The 16,819-nt window shown below is 49.9% G+C and overlaps 2 protein-coding genes across 5 annotated transcripts in view; one reads left to right on the forward strand and one right to left on the reverse strand.

Moving 5' to 3' along the window:
• BRF1 (BRF1, RNA polymerase III transcription initiation factor 90 kDa subunit) overlaps positions 1-16,819 on the forward strand; it is a 74,869-nt gene that overhangs the window by 34,659 nt on the left and 23,391 nt on the right. For both annotated transcript variants that reach the window (XM_006839479.1, XM_006839480.1), the window contains 2 exons: positions 10,823-10,854; positions 12,754-12,826. In XM_006839479.1, the coding sequence (XP_006839542.1) occupies positions 10,823-10,854; positions 12,754-12,826 (105 nt within the window). The remainder of the gene's footprint in view (positions 1-10,822; positions 10,855-12,753; positions 12,827-16,819) is intronic.
• Positions 13,759-16,819, reverse strand: part of BTBD6 (BTB (POZ) domain containing 6) — a 5,927-nt gene continuing 2,866 nt past the window's right edge. The window contains exons 1-5 of one of the 3 annotated variants that reach the window (XM_006839477.1): positions 15,476-15,559; positions 15,315-15,355; positions 15,152-15,242; positions 14,929-15,047; positions 13,759-14,791 (exon numbers count right to left, since the gene is read on the reverse strand). In XM_006839477.1, the coding sequence (XP_006839540.1) occupies positions 13,759-14,791; positions 14,929-15,047; positions 15,152-15,232 (1,233 nt within the window). In that variant the 5' untranslated portion in view covers positions 15,233-15,242; positions 15,315-15,355; positions 15,476-15,559. Of the gene's footprint in view, positions 14,792-14,928; positions 15,048-15,151; positions 15,243-15,314; positions 15,722-16,819 lie in introns of those variants that run through there. The other 2 variants (XM_006839476.1, XM_006839478.1) reach the window with 2 other exon arrangements.

Genomic DNA, 16,819 nt, shown 5'->3' on the forward strand with positions numbered 1-16,819 from the left:
CTGCTGCTGCGACGCTGTGTCGAGCTGTCGCAGCTTCACCTTTTCTCGCTGACCCTCTACTTCACCTTCTCCAGGGACTAGTCCCTCCCGATAACACGTCTGAAAAGTCTGCGGCAAGGTAAAGTCGCACCATTCCGGATTCTAAGGAGCGTTCTGGCTGCACTTCTTCCCGCACATTTTGGTCTTCTGGCAGCCCATGGGACTTTTAATATTCTTCTCCAAGACCATAGCTCAAATGCAGCAATTCTTCTTGATTAAATTTAAATAGATGAAATTTACCGATCTAGAACAAATATTTTTAAATGTGTAAAATAAAAAAAAACCTTAAATCCATAATTATATGCTATTTACAAGAGGCACACCTTAATCAAGAAGGACTGAATTTACAAAAACTGTGCAAATAGCAAGCAGAAGAAAGCCGGGACCCTTTTACTATATTCAGACAAGCAGATGCGACGGAAGAAGCATTAGTCATGAAAGGGGTATTTCATAATGTTCAAGATTCACTTCCTCCAGGAAGACTCTCCGAATAACACAGCTTCAAAGAAGAACACGAACAGGGCTCTTCAGCATTCCCCCTTTCCCTGATCCCTGCCTTCCACAAGCACTCTTCCCCTTCCCTCCCTCCTGTTCCTTCCTCCTTCTCATTGTCATGGCCCAAGACCGCCGGCAGCCAGAACGCCTAACTCCTACTGTAGATTGAAATGTGCTGTGCACAAGACTTGGAAACACCCAGCGTACACACCTGCTGAGCGTTCCTCTGAGGCTGTCCACGTACCAGTACACCGTGAGAGAAGGCGCTTGTCCCCCGAGCAACGTTATCTACGTACCAGTACACCGTGAGAGAAGGCGCCTGTCCCCCCAGCTACGTTATCCATGTACCAGTACACCGTGAGAGAAGGCGCCTGTCCCCCGAGCTACGTTATCTACGTACCAGTACACCATGAAGAGAAGGCGCCTGTCCCCCCAGCTACGTTATCTACGTACAAGTACACCGTGAGAGAAGGCGCCTGTCCCCCGAGCTACGTTATCCATTTCCAGGTCCACCTTTACTTTATCAACATGAACTTTGTGTGTGAAGGCAGCAGTTGAATGGACAAGGGAGGACGAGACAGGCTGCTAAAACAAAGAACCCCGCAGAACAAGCGCCTTCCAGAGCTCTCAGCAAATCTGAAATGAGTCCAGTGTTTGAGATTACACTTACATGGAACTTGCCTGTGGATTTTGAGGTTGCTCAGGAGCGTGGCCACCCCACTGACAGAGTTTTGTGACCAAGGTGTTTGTCGGGGAGTTTTCGTAGGGGAAGGTGAAGGGAAGAGCAAGGAGATTTCAAAGAAAAATGCTGATGTGGTGCTGTAGGGCAGGTAAGCATTGAATTGTGAACTCCTGGGAAGCCCTATGCTGGGTTGCTATGCAGAAGCCAACTGGATAGCACTTAACAACAACAGTCTTAGTCACCAGCTACTGTCTGTTGGGTTTCTTCCCAAGCACACTTGGGTGTTAGTCCCAGACATGTCACCAGGGCAGCTCAGAATCCTGCCAACGCTACAAAGGCTGCCGTGATAGCCAGGGAGTTTTTGTGTGGGGCACCTTGCCCACAGCTGAGACCATTGTGAAGACTAACATCTCCTTAGGCCACGGGCCCCATGGGCTGCTCATGAGACCCTCTGAAAACACTGCAATATCTCTCCAGAGCTCAGGGATTCCAGGTTGACAACAAAGACTTCCCCTGAAACAGCAAGAATGAGTTTGTATTGCTCATCAGTTTCCCCTCTCGGTACCTCTGATCAGCCATGGAATGGGAGAGAATGTGGACTTCTGCCATGAGATGGTTCCACTGAGCATACTGAAGTTGCTGTCTGAATTGGACCAACAAAGTACAGAGATGCCAAGAACAGGAAATGGGCCTTTGTCTGTGTGTGCGAGGTGCTGAACCTTTACTGGCCACAAACATGATCAAATCCCAACATTATTCTGAAAATGCTGAAACTGTTTGGAAAGTTGGAAGTTTTGATAGCTCAGTGAGTGGGCTGAGAGCCTGGACAGCCTGGACCCTACAGTGGCGAGGATGTTGGGAGACACAGGAGGCCTCGGCTGTGATGAAGTCAGAGGAGAGGAAACGTTTGCTCTCTGAGGAGCAGGCAAACCCGGGGCCCCCAGTCTCCTGTCCGTCTCCCAGGCCCAGTGCACCTGACAGCTTAGTTTGGTTTTGGCTTTTGGCAGTGTGAAAAAGAAAACAGAACACAGTCCCCTCTTCAAACTGGCTAACTCGATACTTTGGGATAAACACTGGACAGCTACTTTGGAGACTGGCTGCCCCAAACTGCAAGCACCAGAGAAAATCCGATACTTCCTACTTAGGATCACCTACCTCACCCAATGTGCTGAAGCCCTGCTCCAGTGCCCACACCATAGAGTCCTTTCTGACCAGTAGCAATCCTGTGTACAGCCCCGCCTGGTCCTGCGTCATCCTCACAGTTAGGCTACATCTGAGCCCATTGTTGCTGCTATGGTACCAATCCATCTCATTGGGAGTCTTCCTCTTTTTCACTGTCCCTTCTACTTTATCAAGCATGAATGATGTCCTTTTCCAAGGACTGACCCATCCTGATAATACGTCGGAGTATGAGATGAGCAAAGTCATTAATATCACATGCAAGTAAAATTTTGCTGAAGATAATTAAAAACAACTGCCAACAGTACATCAGCAGGGAACTGCCAAAAACTCAAGCCATATTCAGCAGAGAACATGGAATCAGAGATATCATGGCAGATGCCAAATGCATCGTGAGTGAAAACAAGACGATACCAGAAAGATGTGCATTTGTGCTTTACTGATTATGCAAACTTTTGACTGTGTGCATCATGACAAGCTCTATATAACATTGTAAAGAATGGGTGTTCCAGACCCTTCGTTGTGCTCATGAGAAAACTGTACGTAGGTAGTCTAAGACAAGAGGCAGCTGTTCGCACAGAACACAGGGATACTCTGGAAAGGTGTAGGCCAGGGCTATATACTCTCACCATACTCATTCAGTCTGTCTGTTGAGCAAATCGGAGAAACTGGATTCTCTGAAGAAGAACGTGGCATCAGGACTGGAGGAAGAACTGTTAACTAACAACCCTCGATAGGCAGATGATAAGACCTTCCATGCTGAAAGTGAAGAGGACTTAAAATGAAGATGATGAAGATCAAAGACCACAGCCTTCATTATGGGTTGTAAAGAAAACAAATATCCTCACATTTAAATAATCACAGTAAGTGGAGAATATATTAAAATTGTCAAGGACTTCATTTTGCTTGGATCCAACGTCAACACTTATGGAAGCAGCAGTCAAGAAATCAAATGACATCTTCACTTGGCAAATCTGTTGCACACAACCCTTTAAAGTGTTCTAGAGGAGAGGCATTGGTGTGCGGGCTAACATGTGCCTGATCCAATCATGGTATTTTCAATCACCTCATATGCATGTGAAACTTGAACAGTGAATAAGGAAGACCATATAAGAATTGCTGCATTTGAGTTATGGTGCTGGAGAAGAATATTGAAAGTACCATGGACTACCAAAAGAACAATCCAGAAGAAATACAGCCAGAATGCTCTTTAGAATCCAGGAGGACGAGATTTCATCTCTCATATTTTGGACATGTTATCAGGAGGGACCAGTCCTTGGAGAAGGACATTATGCTTGGTAAAGTGGAGGGTCAGCCAACAACAGAGAAGACCCCAAGAGAAGGATTGGCACAGTGGCAGGAGCAGTGGGCTCAAACATAACAATTGTGAGGGCGGGGCAGGACCGGGCAGGTTGCGTTCTGTTGTACATCGGCTCCCTATGAGCTGGACCATCTTGACAGCCCTTAACAACAAAACTTTACCAAGAGTCATGTCCTTTTCCAGGGACTGGTCTCCCAGACAACATGTCCAATACACGAGATGAAATTTCACCCGCTCTGCTTCTGTGGAGTAATCTGGCTGTACTTCTTCCCACACAGATTTGTCTGTTTTGCATTGATATTCAGTATCTTTCACCAACACCATGATTCAAAGGCATCATTCCTTCAATTTTCTGTATTCATTGTCCAGCTTTCCACGTGCATGTGAGGCAACGGCAAAGGCCACGGCTCGAGGCAGGCACACCATATTGTTTAAAGTGACACCTTTGCGTATTAACACTTAAAGATATCTTTTGCAGCAGGCTTACTCAGTGAAATAAGTCATTTGATTTCTTGACTGCTGCTTCCAGCAGCGTTGATTGTGGATCCAGATAAAATGAAATCACTGACAACTTCCATTTTTCCTCCATTGTTTGGTGAGGATTTGTGTCTCTGTAGGGACCCATTCCCTGCTGAGACACAAAGCATCACTGTTGTTCCAAACGGTTTCTCGTGAGCAGGTTGTCAGTGATTTGTGTGAATCTATGACAGGTAAACTCTAGCTTCTTCTCTGGGTGGTCACCTGGCTGTTTTCAGGCTTTGGCAGTTTTCGGTGGAGCTACTGTGAACACACTCATGCAGGTCTTTGTAGATTTGTGCTTTCATCCCTCCCAGGTAAACTCAGGTGTGGCATCGCCGAGTGACAGGATAGGGGTACTGTCGTTGAGGAATGTCGAGTCAGTTCCGACTCATAGCAACCCTGTGTCGGGTTTCTGAGGAGAGGCTGGTGGGTTTGAACTACCAACCTTGTGGTTAGCAGTCCAGTGCTTATTCTGTAGCACCACACCAGGACTCCAGGAAGGGTATATGTTTAGCTTTATAAGAAGTTGCCAGGTTTTTCTCCAAGGTGGTTGGACCACCACTCTGTAAGAGTTCTAGTTGCACTGTGCATTTAGTGGTGCTGCCGGGGTGTGGTGGGATCACAGTATCATTTGCATTTTGTGACTACTAATGACATTATAGGAGTCCTGGGTTGGCGCTGTGGGTTAATGTGCCAGACTGCAAAGCCGTTTGAACTGCAAGGCCGGCGGTTCAAGCTCACCAGCTGCTCCTTTGGAAACCCTATACAGGGTCGCTATGGGTCAGAATCTACTCAACAGCACTTCACAACACCAATGGCATTATTGCTGACCACTGGAACAGTAAATAGCATCATGATAAATGGAGAAAAGATTGAAATTGTCAAAGACTTCATTTTGTTTGGATCCACCATCAACACTCATGGAAGCAGCAGTCAAGAAATCAAACGACATACTGTGTTAGGCAAATGTGCTGCACGAGACCTCTTTACAGTGTTCAAAAGCAAAGATGTCGGTTTGAGGACTAAAGTGCACCTGGGCCAAGCCATGGTATTTTCAGTATCCTCATGTGCATGTGAAAGTTGGACAGTGAATAAGGAAGACTGTAGAAGAGTTGATACATTTGAGCTATGGTGTTAGAGAAGAATATTAAATGTACCATGAACTGTCAGAAAAACAAACAAATGTGTGTTGGAAGAAGTACAATCAGAATGTTTCTTCGAAGGCAGATAGTCTTCATGTCTCATACTTTGGACATATTATCAAGAGGGACCAGTCCCTGGAGAAGGACATCATGCTTGGTAAAGTAGAGGGTCAGTGAAAAAGAGGGAGACCCCCAACAAGATGGATTAGCATGGTAGCGGCAGCAATGGGCTGATGCATGGAAGCGGCTGTGAGGATGGCGTAGGGCCTGGAGGTGGTTCATTCAGTTGTACGTAGGGTTGCTATGGGTCATAACAGACATGATGGCACCTAACAACAGTGACGTTGAGTACTTTGTCATGTGCTTATTGGCTGGCTGTCTTCCTTGTAAAGCATCGTTTGAAAATGACCTGTGTGTAAAACTGGGTTGTTTATCTTGTTCCATATATGTCTTAGTCTGTGGATTGTTTACTCATTGGTGTCAGTGTTAAGTGCCATCAGTTGGTTCCACTCAGAGCCAACCTGGAGAGGATTTCCGCAGCGGGAAGTCTTTGCAGGTGTAGACAGCCTCATCTTCCTCCCACAGTGCTGATGAGCTCGAACTATTGACCTTGTAGTTTGGAGTCCAGTGCTTATCCTACAGAGCCATGCACTCCCCTTCTTGTATTATTAATATTGTCTTAGATTGAATATTGTTGGTATCTAATTTATCAACTTTTATTTGAGGGTTCTTGGTTTCTTCTGTCCTGTGTAGTAAAGTGTCCAAGATGCTCTCCTGAGTCTGCTTCCCTGGGAGCTTTATAGTTCCGTGTCTTTATCTTTGGGTCCTGGAGCCCTGGTGCGTTGCTGGAGGAAGACCACTGGACTGTTAAGCACACGCCAGGCAGTTCAAACTCACACCACCAGTTGTTCTTGGAAACCCTACACAGGGTCACTGAGTCGGCACCGACTGCACGGCACTTCACCACAACTGGGACCTGTGATGCAGCTCAAATGAACGTGGTGTGTGGTGTGAGGTCGGGATTGGGCTTCATTATTCCCCCATATGAATTCCAGGTGCTCCATATCATTGAAGAGACTTCCGACCACGCTGGCGTGGTTTGGCACCTTTGTTTAAACCAAATGACAAATGAGTGTGTGCCGCGAGTTCGGCTCCTCTGCCTCTGCCTGTCGCCCCCCAGGCCAGCACCACAATGGCTGAGACTGTAGTTTGGTAGTGAGTCTAGAAGTCAGCTGTATGACTTCCCCAGCTGGGCCTCTGTTTTCAAGATTGCTGTGGTATTAAGCCCTTTACATTTCTATGTAAGGAGTTCTGGTACAAGTTGGGTGGCCAATTGCTCCCGTGATGCATTACAGCCTCGGACGCCCTCTCTCGTGGCACTGAGTTGGCATCGACTCCATGGCACGGAATCACCACACCATTGCTATGTGGACCGGGCAGTGCTTCATGTTGTACACATAATCACCACACCATTACCATGTAAGTTTCCAAGTTTAGGTTGGGAATTGCATTGAATCTGTAGATCCATTTGGGGCAAAATCAGCCTCCAGTCTTCCCGGTCATGAAATTCATGGCCATTCAGTCAGGTCTTTTTACAATTCTATCAGCAATGTTTGTGGCTTTTGATATACGGCTATTGCACCTGTTTTGTTAAATAAATGTCTTTATGTTTTCTTATCTGATGATATTCTACATGGAACTGTGTTCAACTTCATATGTTGCTTATATATAAACATATAAAATACAGTTGACTTTTTTGTATTAACTTTTTTTTTTTAATGTTTTATTGTGAATTATATGATAGTTTACATGAGAGAACTTTAGTTTTACATTCATTCCATCATATATCATTTCATTGCCATGGTTCCAATCCCCTCCATGCATCATCTTCTGATCAAAGGGCATACCCTAGAAACCCGCCCTCTACACTCCCCCCTCCCCCCTTGTGTGTTAACTTTGTCTTGTGACCTTGCTACATGCACTTCCTAGTAATTGTTTTGAGAACTCTGTAGCATTCTCTTATGAAAACTATCTAGAGGCAGTTATAATTTTTACTCCCCAATATTTATGCTATTTCTTTTTCTTGCCCTACTGCATGTGTTAGGGTGTGTAGTACAGTTTGTGAGATTTGGGGCATCCTTGTCTTGTCTCCAATCTTGGGGGGAAGGATTTACCATTTCACCACTGTGTATGATGTGAGCTGTGTGTTGGAGGTGGACTTTCTCAGCTTAGGAGTATTGTTCATGCTGTGTTAGGCTTTGGGACTCTCACCACAAGGTTAGTGCTTCAAATCCACCAGCCACCCTAAGGGAAGACAATGAGGCTGTCTTCTCCCATAAAGATTGGCAGGTTTGGAAACCCTATATAGGGCTTCTGCGAGTCAGCGTTAACTTAATGGCAGTGGGATTGAGTACTTTTCTGTCTGTTCCTAGTTTGTTGAGTGTTTTGGGGTTCCCCCCTGCATAAGTGGGGGTTAGGTTTTTGTCAGATGCTTTTTGTGCATGATATGGAAACGATCACTTTTTTCCCTTTATGCTATTCACAGTGGTGAATTATGTAGTTTGATTTTTCATAACCTGTATGTACTCTTGGGATCACCCATACTTCCTTATGATTCTTTTTCTGTATTGCTGAATCTTATTAGTATTTTAAACAGATTTTTCATCTGTGTTTATGTTTTCTCTTATGTAATAAAAGAAGATGGAAGGAATACAGACACACTGTACCAAAAAGAAATGGTTAATGTTCAACCATTTCAAGAGGTAGCATGTGATCAAGAGCCAGTGATACTGAAGGAGGAAGTCAAAGGTGCACTGAAGGTGTTGGCAAAGAACAAGGCACCGGGAATTGATGGAATACAAATTGAAATCTTTCGACAAAACTGATGCAGCACTGGAGACACTTACTCATCTATGCCAAGACATTTGGACAAGTTACCTGGTCAACTGATTTGAAGAGATCCATATTTGTGTCCATTCCAAACAGAATGTGGAAATCATCAGATAATATCATTAATATCGTATGCAATAAAGTTTTGCTAAGGATAATTCAAAAATGGCTGCAACAGTACATCAACAGGGAATGGCCAGAGGTTTGGCTGGATGCAGGAGGACATGGAACAAGGGACATCATTGCTGATGTCCGATGGATCTTGGCTGAAAGCAGAGAATACCAGAAATATGTTTACCTGTGCTTTAGTGAGTATGCAAAGGCTTTCGTTTGTGTGACTCATGATAGACTGTGGGCAGCATTGTGGAGACGGAGTATTCTGGAACACTTCATTGTGCTCGTGAGGAACCTGTACATAGAACAGCAGGCAGCTGCTCAAACAGAACAAGGGAACACTGAATGGTTTCAGATGAGGAAAGGTGTGCGCCTGGGTTGTATTCTTCTTTGCCATACATATTCAGTCTGTATGCTGAGCAAATAATTCGAGAAACTGGACTATATGAAGAAGAATATGGCATTAGGCTTGGAGGAAGACTCATTAACAACCTATTATGGTATGCAGATGATACAATCTTGCTTGCTGAAAGTGAAGAGGACTTAAAATACTCACTGATGAAGATCCAAGACCACAGCCTTTGGAATGGGTTACAATTCAGTGTAAAGAAAACACAAATCCTCACTACTGGACAGTAAATAACATCAGGATAAATGTAGAAAAGATTGAGGTTGTCAAAGGCTTCATTTTGCTCGGACCAACCATCACCACTTATGGAAGCAGCAGTCAAGAAATCAAATGATGTACTGCATTAGACAAATCTGCACAAGACCTCTTTAAAGTGTTGAAGAGCTAAGATGTCAGTACGAAGACTAAGGTGTGCCTGACCCAAGCCATGGTATTATTAATAACCTCACATACATGTGAAAGCTGGACAGTGAATAAGGAAGACCGTAGAAGAATTGATGCTTTTGAGTTACAGTGTTGGAAAGGAGTATTAAAGGTACCATGGACAGTCAGAAGGACAAACCAATCTGTGTTGGAAGTACAGCCAGAGTGCTCTTTAGAAGCCAGGAGGGCCACACTTTGTCTCTCATACTTTGGACATAGTATCAGTTCAGAAGTGACCAGTCCCTAGAGAAGAACATCATGCTTGGTAAAGTGAAGGACAGGAAGTGAGTGAAAAAAAGGAAACCCCCCAATAAGATGGATTAACACAGTGGCAGCAGTGGTCTCAAGTGTAGCGAGAGCTGTGTGTTTGGTGTAGGACCGGGCAGTGCTGCTTCTTCATGTTGTCCACATGGACACTGTCAGTCAGTACCCGCTCAAGGGCACCTAACAGCTTATGTAATGTCTCTGTTGGGTTATTTTCTGAAAGTAACAGTCATTTCTTTCTTAAATTTGGCTAGAATTCACCAGGGACGTCATATAAGCTGGAGTTTCTCTGTGGGAAAGTTTTATCTTTTTTTGGATAAAAATTTGTTTCCTTCAGTAGATACAGGACTATTCAAATTCTTTTGTCAGTTTTGACAAGTATTTTTCAAGGAATTTGTCTAAATTATAAAAATTGTCAAATTTGTTTGCATAAAGCTACTCATATTGTTCCCTTACTATCCATGTAATGTTACAGCGTCTTATCCTTGATCAGTGTAACAAAGATTGATCAATTTTGTAGCTCTTTATAATGAACAAACTTTTGGTTTATGTTTTCTGTGGTGTCTGGGTTCGGTCTGCTCTTCTTTTCTGCAGCCCCCTTCCCTAGGGTCTGCTGGTTTGGCCTGTCTCACGTTACTGGGCTCCTCTGTGCGTGAAACCCCTTAAAGGTTGAGGGACCGTGTGCCTCAGTGCATTTGAGAAGGCTGTGGCTTTCTTCCCCTGGCCTGGGTCTGGGTCTGGGTCCCTCTGAGCACGTGGCCTAGGACTTTGGTCCAGTGTCAGACACTGTCTTTCTGAGCAATTCCCTTTGAGGCCGCAGCAGAGCCCGGGCTGGCACTGAATTTAATGCCATTTGGTGCCTCAGCCTTTGTCTTTGTGCTCCCATGCGCCGTCTTAGCCCCAAATCCCGTAGGGCATCTTCTCAGTACTGTCCACACACTGCGGAGAGGCCAGGCCCGCCTCAGCATCTCACCCGTCTGTTCCCCACAGTGACAGCAGTGTGTGTTACCCCCTGTCCATCTTCCCCCCAGGACAATGGCGTGCTGACACTGGGTGTGTGCCTACTTCTCTGTGAGGTGGCCCTGATTATGGAGGCGGGGCCCCCTCTCCAGGACAGGACTGAACCCTTTCCGCCCCACTCCCTCTTGCAGCCACATGTCCTGGCTGGGGCACGGGTTGGCGGGCTGGTATCCGGTCAGCCTGGTGCTGCCGTCTCACTCCCTGTCCCGTGTGACCACATGCTGGACTTGCATGCAGCAAACCTGAAGGCCCTGCTCACTGGGCGCGCTGTGGTCGCTGCTTTAGTTGGGCCACTTCCACCTGATGCTCCTTGACTCCTGCCCCAGACATGCTCCTGGACCTCAGCGATCTGCTCCAGGTAGTCTTTGCGTGGGGGGCGTGGGAGGGGGGCACAGAGGGAGGGGAGGCCAGAGCTCCCATCCAGTTAGGGGGGCGTGTTAGTTTAGGAGAGCTGCTCAGGTGGAGCCTTTTGCTTTAAAGTCCGAACACGAGGCGTGGAAGCAGCAGCGGAGTGTCCCTGTTGAGGACAGAAGTGTCCACCTGGGGTCCAGCTGAGAGAGGCCCAGGTGCAGTGTTGTAGGCCAGGTCTAGTCTTGAGGGGACGGGGCTCATGCATATACACTCTGCACGTGTAGAACCCTAGTCTGTTCAGAGGCACTTAGGTTCTGGTACCAGGACCGTGTTTTCTGTGCTCCCGAAGGACTGACAGCTCAGCTGCTGGGACCCATGGCTCAGCATGAAAGGGCGTGCAAGACACACACAATTTCAGAGTGACACCTGGGTGGGCCTACTCGGGCCATAGAGCGACCACACTTCTAAAAGCTGACCCAGTAACACCGCCTCACTGCCCCCGTCGATTCCAACCCTGTATCAGCTTTCCAAAGCCTCCCTCTTCTAATTTGCAGCTGGTGGCTTTGAAGTGACTACCTTATGGTTAGCAGCCTTGTGCTTAACTCACAGTGCCACCAAGCTCCTAATAAAAGCAGACAGATTTTTTTGGTTCCCCCAGCTGTCTTTACAAACATCTCCAAAGCTCTTGCTGAAACACTTTGTGGTCAAGCTAAAACTAATCTATGGGATTGTGCAGTCCCAGTGGCTGCAGTGCAGGCTTCACAGTCAAGTCAGGAGAGGGCTGGGGACACGCCTGCATCTCCTGAGTGGAGAGTTCCCACTCGGGGGGAGGGACACCAACCGTGAACCATTACACAGGGTATCTGCCACACAAAGAAGTGACGCGACCCATTAGAGTTCTGGAAAGAACTGCTGGCCTGCTGGCTCCTAGGACTCTTAACTGTGTAGGAGTAACATTTGTTCTCCATTTGGAGTCTGCTTAGAGAATCCTGCTCACCTGCAAGGCCGTTCAGCCTTGGATGTGTTAGTGTAGAGGGCAGCTTGACACCAACATGCAGCCCTGTGAGGACACAGGGCAACAGCTACCGGGACCCTGAATGCACAGGCTGTGAACGGGTTCTTCCTGGTCCAGTTAGGGCTGACAAACAGTTAAAATGGGCCAACCAGAAGGATAACCGGAATGAGAATTAGGAGTTGAGACCCTGCTAGAATCTGAAGGGCAGCACGCACAATGCACGGCAATGGCGTCTCCGTGGGCAGGGTGCCCACTCAGGTGGCCGCTTCCCACAGCAGGTTCCTGAGAGAAGGGTACACTGCACCTCGTCCCACCAGCTGCTGCCCAGCCAGCATCTCCACATGGATCACAGCCTTGGGAACGTGCTGAAGTAGCTCTGCTCTGTGGGTCGCTCTGAGCAGTGAGTTGGTTAGGGTTGGATCTGTTCAGCCATGACTGAACCAGTTCAAACTGGTTGGAAGCCCTCCTGGCACGTGTACACGCCTAGTGTACTTGGCCCTCCTGAGGCCCCTGTGGCCCCCCAGCAGCGGCTTTGCCACGGGGTCAGGCTAGAGAGCCCGCTGCCACCATCCACCAGGCTACAGAGTCATGGATCTTGGGCAGAGGGGCTTCTGGGCTTACTCATGGGGACTACAGGTGGCCTGTCAGCGCTGAAGGTGACAGTTATGAGGACAGAGCAGGCATGACAGAAGTGTGCTTGGCCCTGAGAGTTGCAGATTCTGAATGGAAGCCCAGCCTGCATGTCCTTCAGGTGGTGTCCCCTAAGCACATGGTCCTGAGTGGCAAAGGTGGAGAGACCACAGCGCTCACTGTGTAACTGGTAATTTAAGGAAAAGAAAGACAGTCCCTGAAACACACACACCCTTGTAAGTTGCCCTGTCTTCCTCCCAGGTGAATGTTTACGTGCTGGGGAAGACATTTCTCCTGTTGGCCAGAGAGCTCTGCATCAACGCACCAGCAATAGGTACGTGCTGGGGCTGGTCGGGAGGGTGACCCGAGGGCCAGATGCTTTTCCAGGTTGAGCAAGCAGCCTGCTTGGGGAAGTCCCTTGCTTTCTCGGGTACAGGACACCCAGTGCCTGGGGGTGTTAGCAGCTCAGTTCAGCTCAGCAGCAGGACTGGTAAGAAGGAGGCTTCCTGGCCCAGAATCCTGGCCCTGGGAGGCAGTGACCTCGGGGAGGGGTGAGCTGTCAAGAGCACTGCAGGCATCAAACAGCTCTGCCATCCAGTTGGTTCTGTCAGTCTTTATATAAGGGGCAGACTTTGTGGTCAGCAGCCCAGCACTTACCCTACACCATCACCAGGCCTCCCTGATGGGGGGGCATTCCTCGAGGGGGCCTATGTCGGAGCTGCTGTCGAGTGTAGGGACGGCAGTGAGGAGGAGAAGGGGTGGGAGTGGTGGCTTCTGGGAGGTACGTGGCATTATCCGGCGGTTTAGAAGTTCTGAGTGATGCTAGCGGGTTCCAGCCCCGTAGTCAGCTGGCTACACTGGTATCGTTTTGTTTAAACTTTATTATGAAATGCCACTTAAATAGACGAATGACTTTAAGTGACCCCACCACTCCCACCCCTTTTGGAGGAAAGGTTTCACGTCAAACTTAGAAAGTACTTAAAATCCCAGAGGGTCGAAGGGTGGCAAATCCCTTGGAGCAGACATGTGGGTGCTACTGGGTAAGCACACGGGCTGCCGTGCATCTGGGACGCGCTCCCCTGTGGTCAGCAGACACTCAGCCACAGACTCGGAAACGCCAACGCCCTGTGGACAAGCTTTCTGGCCTGCTCAGGGGCTTAGTGTGTGTCCAGCGCCAAATTCCGGGACTCACTTAAGTAATGTGCTGGAATAGAGGCAAGTGTGCCACCTCTCACATACCCATTCACAGCAGCCGGCCGGCTGGTCTCAGGCGTAAAAGATGAGCTCGGGGATCTGCCCGCCCTGCACCCCGGTCCCGTTGGTGCTGTCAGAGGAACACTGGAACTGGAAAGTCACCTTCCCACACTGCACCTCTGTCATCCCCTCCTGCCCAAAGTAGCTGAGCTCGCTGCCATCCAGCACAGCACTGACCGTGTAGAAGGTGTCCTGTTCCACCTGGACCGGGTGCTCGAACCACACGAGAAAGGTGTTACTGGAGCCATCAGAGACAAACTTGGTCAGGTTCTGGGCCAGCACAACCCCAAGCCGCTTCAGTTCGATCTTCACGCTGTACTCGGCTTTCCCTGAGCTGGACCCATACAGCCCCAGCCCTGCCACAAACACCCTTCTGTCCACTGCAAACTGGATGCTATCGCACCGTCCTCGGTACCGCCACTGGTTGCTGCGGTAGGCTGAAGACTGGAAGCGGTGGCACCTCTGTGGGACAAGGCCCTTCCTCTTGGAAAGCGGGAACTCCAGAGGAGGTTTCTTGGTAGCAGTGTACCAGAGGAAGATGTTGTGAGTCTCCTCCAGAGTTAGGATGTCCGACTGAGCCGCGCCGTTGGCAAACTCCTCCAGGGTCATGGTAGGAATGCGTACCAGGTAGAGGGCTCGTCCCAGAACATGCCTCTTGTTCCGTGGAGTGACCGGCAGACCTTGCCTCTTGCACTCCGCCTCCGCCCAGTTCAGGACGGCCTCGAAGACCACTGCCTCCTTGGTGTTGAGGGCCTCCCGAGTCACAATGATCTCCAGGGTCTGCCGGTCAATCTCACAGAAACCTTCTGAGCGCAGTGCCATCTCAGCTTGTGCATCGATGACCTCCCAGCAGCGCTGGGTCAACTCTGGCTCCTCAAACAGCCGGCTCTGCGAGAGCAGGACACAGGCATTTTTGGCTTCCAGACTTGTCTCCAGAAAGTTGACGCAGGCTTTGGCGAGGGCAGGGACGATGTACTTCTTAGCAGCATAAAGCGTTGCCAGCACAGTGTCCGCCTCCAGGTCAATTTCATCACTATACATGTACCTGGACGCCAAGGGCTGGATCAGAGCCAGGAGGCCCCTTTGCAGCCCCACCTCCTTCTGACCCTTCCCCTAGAGCATGCCAGGTGGCACCAAGGCAGAAAAGACCCTGTCCTCATCTATGTTCAGGAGAAGACTTACTTTAACAAGATGAGAAAAGCTGCCGGCTCCACGTCTGGTATGTGAATCTCAGACTTGACTTCAGCAAGGTCCCCGTAGAACATGGCATAGAAGACGGAGCTGCCTACGGCCAGGACGTACTGTGGACGACAAAGGGGCGCAGTGATGATGTTTGTATTCGAGTCAGGCTCGTGCGGCTGCAAGGCCAGGGCTGGGCTGGGCTGGGCTGGGCCCGGATACCCACCTTGTGGGCGGGCACCCTTCTGGCCGCCCCCAGGGGCCCCACGATGAAGTGGACGTCGGCCATGAGCTCGTTGTTGAACATCAGTGCGTTCCTGCAAAGGGCGGACACAGGGCTCGGGTCTGCGCGGCTGGGGGCCGGGGGCGCGCACGCGGGCGGGGCTCACCTCTCGCGCAGGGTTGGGTGGAAGGACTGCCAGTTGGGGCTCTCCAAGTTGTTGTTGTGGGGGGTGGGCGGCGCGGGCGCTGGCGGTGGCAGGGCCGGGGCCGGGGCGCACGGCGGGCAGCGTGGGCCACCCTTCCTGCCTGCGGCAGTAGTGGCGGCAGCGGGCGCGGCGGCGTTGCTGTTGGCGATGTCAGTGGCGGTGGCAGCCGTGGTGGCGGCAGCGGCGCGGGGGTACAGCTCTGCGGCCATCTTCGCGGGCAGCGCCGCGGGGGCGGCCTCAGCGCATGGCGGCACTGCGCCGTGCGCCCCCACGCCGTGCCGGGGCTTCGGGAGCGGCTCTGGAAGCAGAAGGAGGGAGGTGAGGCACTGCGCCACGCGGCCGTGCAGGCAGGTCAGGGGCAGCAGCATGGGCGCGGCGGCGGCGGCGGGCGGGCGGGCCTCTCACCTAGCGCCGCCGCGCGCGGCCCGCCCCGCCCGAGGTTGGCCGCCGCCCGCCCGCCGCTTAGACTGCTGCTGCGCGTCATGGCGCATCAGAGCACGTCACGGTGCGTACGCCCAAGGCCCACCCCTCGCGCGGATTATGGCACCGCCCACCTCCTGATGGCCTTTGCTGGGCCCCGCCCCACTCATGATGCAGGCTGTTTGTGGACACGCTCTCACGCTGATGACGCAGTGGCTTTATTTCCCTGGCCACGCCCCCCTGCTTTGATGCCTGGTCTCTCTTAAGTGGCCAGTTGATTCCCGGTCGTCCTCCCGCAGGTGCGGACCACCTATGGTCACCGAGGTATGCTGGAGCTTGATCCTGCCCTGCGAGATGCCTTACGGCTGCTCCGAACGCTCCTGGACCATCAGCTTCCCTTTTGTCATCATAGAAATGAGATGCTCCCCAGCTCAAGCGTTTTAGGGAACATCATTAGAAAGAATCCAGTTCCTTTTCAAAGAAAATCTCTCTTAGCAGCTTGGTGACCCTAAGCTGGATCCCATCCTCGTGCCAGTGTCGTCTTGCTGTGGTTATCAGTCAGTTGTGGGGCCGGTTGCGGGAGGCCGAGGCACGATGGTCTCCAGGGTCTGCGGGTCAATCCAGTAGACAGATGAGGTTGCTTCCTGAAGACAGACAGTTCTCCTCTTGTCTGATAGGGTCACTGTGAGTCAGAATGGAGTCCACAGCTGTGGGTTATTTGGGCGTCCTGCCATATTGCTGTTACAGCTGCTTCTCTTCACGCGCACGTGCTCTGATCTGAACGTTCTTCTGTGAACCGAGTGAGGGTTTTTTTTCAGCACAGTTTATTGGCATAGACTGCTGCGTCAGTGGAGGGAGAGGTGTGTAGCAGCCACGTTAGTATTGAACAACTATCCCATCATATGAGCACAGTTGAGCAAGTTTTTCCTGATTCTCTTTTTCTGCCCTTTACCGTTTCTTACTGGATTGCTGATGGTCCTTTTCTAACTGATTTGCTCAAGTGTACTTGGTAGCTTAGGTCATTGCATTTCCCAGAGGCAAATGCT

This window comes from Chrysochloris asiatica, unplaced genomic scaffold, assembly GCF_000296735.1.
Source record: "Chrysochloris asiatica unplaced genomic scaffold, ChrAsi1.0 scaffold00025, whole genome shotgun sequence".
NCBI classification, from domain to species: Eukaryota; Metazoa; Chordata; class Mammalia; order Afrosoricida; family Chrysochloridae; genus Chrysochloris; species Chrysochloris asiatica.